The sequence below is a fragment of the Pyrus communis genome, chromosome 5 (genome assembly GCF_963583255.1).
Source record: "Pyrus communis chromosome 5, drPyrComm1.1, whole genome shotgun sequence".
NCBI classification, from domain to species: domain Eukaryota; kingdom Viridiplantae; phylum Streptophyta; class Magnoliopsida; order Rosales; family Rosaceae; genus Pyrus; species Pyrus communis.
The window spans coordinates 18,001,248-18,008,782 of record NC_084807.1 but is presented as its reverse complement, the minus strand read 5'-3'; the positions used below and the strand labels follow the sequence as shown (position 1 = coordinate 18,008,782).

The following is a 7,535-nucleotide window of genomic DNA, read 5'->3' as shown; positions in this document are numbered from 1 at the left end:
ATAGTGAATCTCATATTTCATTATTTCCTTTTGAGTATAAATTTATCTTTGTAGACTATTTAATGACTAAAGTTATTCATTGTCGCTTGAATTTGTTACAATTAAAATCATGTTTATTCACAAAGATAAATTCAGAATATACTTATACAAAGATTTGCATTGCAAAGAAATATTCAACGAGATACCCCAAACAAATATGGGGATAAATTCCATAACTTTTATTGTGATTCACCTCTTTTATTTAGGAAGACATGTTAGCTAAAGAAACAAAGAGATTGATAATCAAGAGGTTTAACATGTAGCACAGTTTATTATCAAGTATCAACTAACACAACATATTTTTAGGAGCGCGTAGAGCCCGTGATTAAAAAACCTCTTGCATGCGCGTGAACGCATTCGGAGAGGCTAGTACTCATATATGATAGCGTCAAAATCGTAATACAAAAAAACAGAACATGAAAACCGCAAAAAACAAATAAAAACAGGTAAATATAAAGAAGCACGACTGAAAGTTGAAACCATCTCAACCCAGCAAACTCTAGCGGTTGCAGAATTTGCACGATGGAAACCGCAGCTTACAACACGTTCAGAGGGTTACAACAGGTTACTCAATCCTCAGAAACGAACTAAACCGCACAGACCCCTCTCTCACATCGTCTTTTTATGGTGCTTCTTCTTCTTCTTCCACCTTTCAATTTGGTACTTCATTGGAAAACCAATGAATTAGGATCGGCAAAATACTACAATTCACAGGCAGCAACCGAGTCCCTTCTCCCAAATCGTCCTAATTGGTCCCTTCGTAAACTCCTTTTATTTGGGTTTTACAACAATCTCGTTATTCATTTAGCCTATATAAGAGGAGTACTAACACCGGCTCATTGTTCACAGCCGTACTGGAAATTCTGATGTGGAGCTGTCATTGCAATGCATAACATGTTAATAGCACATGGCACGGCCGCATTAGAGTATGTATTAATTACTGCAACTTCTTCTTCGACGAGCTTCTTCTTTCTATTGTTTTTATTTTGGTAACAAAAACAAATTTATACAGCTCCGCATGGTAACGAAATAGCAATGCAAAGTAAGATAAGCTATTCAAACAGATATAGAATGTACATACAACGCGCGCTATGTTCGTGGCAGATGTAAACTTCCTCCTCACTTTCTTCTCCCGAACTTCCTCTCCACTATTGATCCCCCCTGCACAAAGGAAGAAGACAATGATTTCTTTCAGGACCTCAAGGTTTTATTTCTCCATCTTTTTCTTTGGTTTTTACGATTTTTCCTCTCTTTAGTTTTGTTTTCCCTCTTTTCAGTATTTAATTCGGGTTTTTTTTTTATTTTTATGTGTAATCAATTTTTGTGATCTTCTTTCTTTTCAATTTGTAATTGGGTTTATGTATGTTTTTGGAGTATGGGTTTCTCCCCTGCACATGTTGCGTTCTTGAATTACTTCCATTATTGCGTTACAACTCTTTTGTTATTTTCTTATATTATTGGATATTTCAGTTTCTGATTGCATGAATCTTGCAATCGACTTTAATTTGTAGAAACATGCTGATTCACTCTTTTCATTCTCTTTGTTTCTTTGCAGATTTATGAAGAAGGATTTGACTTTGAAAAATCACTTTAAGCACTAGAAAATTTATCTTCCATTGATAGGTTTTCAGAATGTTGGATACCAAAAGTTGAATAATTTATTCTCAAATGGTAGTTTATTGACTTGCTTTCTCATTAGTATGGTACATTGGCAACATTCGTTAGTTAGATTCAGTGAATTTTATATGAAATTGGAGCGGGCATGATTCCTTTGTCCACTTCATGCATGCTAAAAGCTCTACTTCACAGCATGGTACGTGTGACGTGAAGAAGAGCTTGAAATATCTTTTTAGTTCTCAATTAGGTCAGCGTGTAAAGCTTCCAAATCCATTTCTTAATTCATGTCTATTTTCTTATAGGTTGTGCTACAAAGTTACCTATTTTTCATATCAGATTTTATTTTGAATTTTTGTGTTTGTAAGCATTAACAGAGTCTGCAGTAGACATGAAGTTAGATGACGTTGTAAACTTCCACCCCCGTTCGTCAAAAGGTGTGTGGATTCTTCATTACACCAATTACAGGTATGCCTCTGATTTTCTCATCCTATTTCCAGTTTTCGGTATCGCACATAGGAAAGTATAGAGTTCTTGATTTCTCATATTGCCTTCATATGTCGAATGTCATCTGAATTTAGTTGTAGTTAATTTGTCAAAATTTGTTGTCGTTAACTTCTTGAAATGACAGCCTTAGTGTTTGCCCAGCAAATTTTGTGAATTCCAAACTTCGCTTATAATTGTAGTCACGTAAAAATTTCCAATTGGATTTGTTCCTCGGCCGTACTAATATAAGGCTTTTTAGCTTAAATGGTCTTTGAGATGTACATAACACATCACTTTGGTCTCTGAGACCATCAATCAGTTTGGTTCTTCCATGCAAAATTATATTAAATAATGATCAAAATAACAACTATACCCTCAATTTAGTAAACAATGGGCCGAAATGATTTGACAAAAATTTAGGGTATTTTGGTCATTTTATTCTTATTTAATGGAGATTTTTCAAGGAATGACCAAAACGATTGATAGTGGACAAACTCAGGGACCAATTCTATTGATTTGAAATCTCAAGGACCAAAATAATGAGTTATGCAAATCTTAAAAACCATTTTGACTAACAAGCCCTAATATATAATAGCTGTTCTTTTGCTTTTATGTAGAATTAAGAAGATTGTATTGCCCCTTATGTATCCTGCTCCTTCTGTTTCATGAAGTTACCAAGAAAAAAGTACTTTGTGATCATTTTCTTTTCGTCTTTTATTGTAAAGTGATGTGTAGATAAAATTTGTCTTTTATATTATTTTAATAATGTTTGTATAGTTCTATATACCAAATGAAGGATGTGAGCTCCACATAATATAAAAAGATCTTTACAAAAGTGTAATACAAGGCTACCACATGACATGTGGTTTTGACATATGTAAAAGATCGTAGAGGCTCGTAGCGCCTGTAATTAAAAAAAAAAAAGAAAAAAAGCCTCTTACATGTACTAGAGCGCGTGTGGAGAGGCTAGTATGAAATAGAAAGCCCAAAGGCAGTTCAAATACAAGCATAGTCCAAAGAAAATACAACAAAAATGTCCAAAAAGAGCAAGCCTATAACAACAAAAACCCTAAATTTGGAAGACTACTACCTCCACCTCAATAACTGCACCGCCATCGCTGATTCGCCACCACCACCAAGAGGAAGAACCCACGAACAAGCTGGACAAATAAAAAACGGGGGTGAGCGAGCGAGCCACCCGCACAAAAGACGCTCCCATAATCCTACCAATTAGTACTAAACACACTTTAACAACCACCAAACACCAAAATGCGCAACCGATGAGAGACATGCTATGAGCCGAGTACTAAAGGTCGACGGTGAAGAACTGACGACGGGAAGAAGCAACAGAGGAAGAAGGGGACATAAAAGCCCAGATCTGAGACAGGAAATTCAAAATTAAGAGAATTACTGAAAAGAAGGAAGATAAATAAGCCTGAAAAAACTGTGGAAAGGTGACCAGAACTATGGGAGGCAAGAGAGAGGCTGGGTAGAATTAGGTTGGGGGGGGGGGGGGGGAAGGTGGGTAGTGGGCCATAGGGGAGAAAGAAAACGAGGAAGAGAAGGCGTTGCCAGCCGACCCAATCAAAGAGAAAGGAGTCGGCAATGAAGCAGGGGATTTTAAGGGAGGTTTCTGTGCGAGAGAAAAGAGGATGACTAGGGTTACTGGTATTATGTACTTTTGACATGATTTAAACAAAATACCAACTTATATTTGTTCGCATAGTCACAATGGTAAAAATTGCTCCAGCCATAATTTCTAAATGCAACAGTAAATGTGATACAAAGAACATTATTAATGCAAAATGCATGAAAAACCAAATCTTAAAAATAAATGAGAAATGTGCAAATCCACCAGTCCACCACTTGGATTGCCATTGAAACACCTCAAATATAGAGGAAAATTTGATCATATTATTATTACACGACCAATTGCATAATTTTTTGCACACAATATTTTGTACAAATTTACGTTCTTTGTAACAGCCAACAATCTTCAGTGCCCGCCTGGAAATTTTATACTCTCCTTTAATACCTTTCTCAGCTGTGGGCCCCATCTGCGTTCTGATCCGACGGATTGTATTTAATTTTCCTCTGCGTCAGAAAGCAGCACAGGAAACGCGAGCCGTCCGTTGGAGGAGCCTTCAACACCTGGCTTCTTGTTCCCGCCAATTCGCTGATCGTGTTCAGCTCCTTCAGAGGCGGCAACGGCGTCTCTGGTGATGACGCCGCCGATTCGCTCAAGTCCGAGTTTTCCGTCGATTCAGTGCAAGAGTTCTCCTTCGAATCGCTGGAGTAATTCTTCGATCTGCTTGTCATGCTGTCGCGTCGCCGGCGCCGGAAGCTCTCTCCCATTCCCATCAGGTCGCGGTACCCGATCGCAGGCAGCTCGCTCACTGCAGGAGCCAGACTCGAGCCGTCGATCACCAACGCGGCCACATTCAACACGCCTCGGAATCTTCCAGAAGGTCGCCGGATTTGGATCGCCGTAAACGATGGAATGGTGGACGAGACGTCGAGAAAGTTGTTGATCAGAAATCGGACGGTGCCGACGAGGTGATCGCGGAAGCATCCGACGGCATAGATCTGGACCGAGACCTGGGAGGTCTCGCTGGAGAGGAATCTGGACGGGACCTTGAAGAGGCACCGATCATTCCATGTCGGATTCTCACCGCCCACCTTGTCGACCCGAGAGCGGATCTTGTGGGCGGAGTCGACCCAGGCGAGAGCGTAGGTCTGCATGCGGCAGAGGGTGACGGAGGGAGCCTTGAGACCCTGGGCGGAGACGAGGTTGATCTCCAAGACGTGCACACGTTCGTCGTCTCCGTTTTCTTTCTTCATCATCCTCGTCGTCGGTTCTCAGGCGGAATTGGAGGGCCGAGATACGAGCGAGAAAGAAGGGGAAGAGAAAACGGACGGCCTTGATGAGATTCAAAAACGGGGACGTCGTCGGCGCATGGCTTGCCGGTGGAGGGAGAGAGGCGAGAGGGAGAGGAGGGGGCGGGAGGAGGCGCAGTAAAAAAACAGACAGTTTGGGGGATGGCGGGTCCTGATTAGACTGGGGCAATATTCGTGTAGGGTAAAAAATGAAGTGGATGGCTTGGGTTTGTGGCCAAGGTGCCAGTTGCGGTGGTTACAGGGTGGATGATGTAGTTGGAATCAAATTTATGCGGTGAAAAGTAAAAAATTAATGGGGTTAATTAGTAGCATTCCATTTTTTATAAGTTATGTTTGATGACTCTCCTATTGTTGGGAGCTTTGATGGCATGATGAAGTGTTCACAAGCCACGTCAATCGATGTTCCATCCAAACACCGAAAATGGTACGAAATTCAAAGGTGATTACCATAAACAAAAATTTTATTTTTAAAAAGATATGTTATTTGTCATTCAGTATTACGGTCTGGTGGTATTCCCCTTTAATTAGAAGTGAGAGGTATTAGGTTCGAATCTCGTGGATGACGAATTCGATACCAAATTAGCTTGCCCATTGTTTAGCTTAGTCGAACTCTCTATTCCATTAGTATAAAAATAGCAACGTACTAAAAAAAATAGAAAGATATGTTATTGAAAAATTATCACAAGCATAAATAATAAAACAGAAAAAATGCCAAACATTGTCAAATTTATATGTGAGATCCATGATTTTTTAGAGTCGGAGTAAGATGGACCAAAACATAATTATCTCACAAATTCGGTCGTGGACTCAACAACTCTGAGCGGAGATGGATTAACTCAGTAGCAATGCCACCATTACCTTGTTCCGGAGCAGCGGGCAAAGTCGAAGTGACTTCGCTGAGAATGACCATGCTTATTCTGCAAGACGCAAGGGTTTGATTTGGATTAGAATCAGCCAGATCCTCTATGTGTGTTGGAGTTCTTACAATCTATGAATTTATGTGTGCTCCAAGTAATCATACTACTAAAGAGGATGCAATATCTACTTCTAAATATTATGTAGGATTCTCCCAGCTTAGGGATTCTATCCTAAAAATGTCTCTCTCCCGACTAATATAAATATACCGTTCAAGGGTTTGTACGTCTCTAGTAACACAATCATTGCACTGTAATTCTCTTGCCCACTACTTGATTCTTATACTTGCTTACTGACTTGTCTGTCAGAGGGCCTTTGGCCAGCAGTGACACCCTCCCCCCGTTCTTAGGCTTGCTTACTATGGTTTGTTGTTTTACAAGTTACTTGAATTTGTGCCTTAACCATCTACAGGTGGTGCGCGAATTTAGTTCCAACAAGATCAACACCTTCTAGAATCAAGAAAACAACAGGCTAAATGTTTCATACTTATGATGCGAGCTTTGATAACCTATATAGTAAGGATTCTTCTGTGTGAGAGGTGATTTGGGGTCGTGTGAAAGAGAGTGAGACAAAGAATGAGCCAAAGTTAGCATAACAAATCAAGAAGGGTGGGCCATGGTGTTGTTTTGTCTCCGTGCCATATGTAATAGGTGGTCCGGTACCGAACGCTAGAATTTCTCCCTAAATAAAACTATTTTTTCAGAGAAAATCTTTTGTCCCAAAAAAAAGGAAGTTTTAACGAAACACTTTCGGGACTGTTCACTTTTAACGAAAAACCACATATTAACATTTTCCTGGTACTATTTACTACACCTTTATTTGTTCTTTTTCATTAAAACTAAAGTTTTTTTGGGACTTTTAGATAGTTTTTCTCCAAAAAAAAAAAAAAAAAAAAAAAAAAAAAAAAAAGAGAAAAGAAAAATTGTTTGCCAATACTACATGATAGATTGTTCTTTTTCCTTAAAACTAAAGTTTCATGGAACTTCAAAATCTCGTCTAAACACACTGTAAAAATTGTTTGCCAATACTACATGATAGATTGTCATTTGTTCAAATTTGGACTTGCTTTAAACCTTAACCGAAGATTAATAATGAGATGAATCCATGACAGATTGTTTACCAACTAATTAGGGCCTTCCTCTTTTCTTCTTAAACCCAATTAGCGCTACGTTCAACTGTCTTCTTAGTACAATATAAAGAGTAATATCGCTTGTATTAAAAAATATTATCAAGTGGCAAGAGTTTAAAATATAAACTGACCCCATTTTGCTAACATTTATTATCCCATTATCTTTTTTATTATTATTATTATTATTTTTTTTTCTGTGCCTCTTTTATTTTTTATATTTTTTTTCCTCAAATACAAGATAGAGAGATAAGCATCTTTTTGTTTTTGTATTTATTTATTTTTTTAGAATAGATATGCATCTTTTCTTGGATATTCTCATGACAACCTAGAAAAAAAAGATAAACATTTATTTGTTTTTATTGTTTTTAGAGTTAATATTAAGGAAAACTAATGAAAAAGACTTGAAAACTTTGAGTTTAAACGATAAGGACAAAATAAAGGGTAAATTGAATGG

General features: G+C 38.2%; 1 protein-coding gene across 1 annotated transcript; it reads right to left on the bottom strand.

Annotated features, from left to right (window-relative positions):
* Window positions 1-4,043: 4,043 nt before the first annotated feature.
* On the bottom strand, window positions 4,044-5,297 carry LOC137733140 (uncharacterized). The gene has a single exon (XM_068472299.1). The coding sequence runs from the start codon at window positions 4,981-4,983 to the stop codon at window positions 4,180-4,182; it is 804 nt and encodes a 267-aa protein (XP_068328400.1). The 5' UTR covers window positions 4,984-5,297; the 3' UTR covers window positions 4,044-4,179.
* Window positions 5,298-7,535: the final 2,238 nt, after the last annotated feature.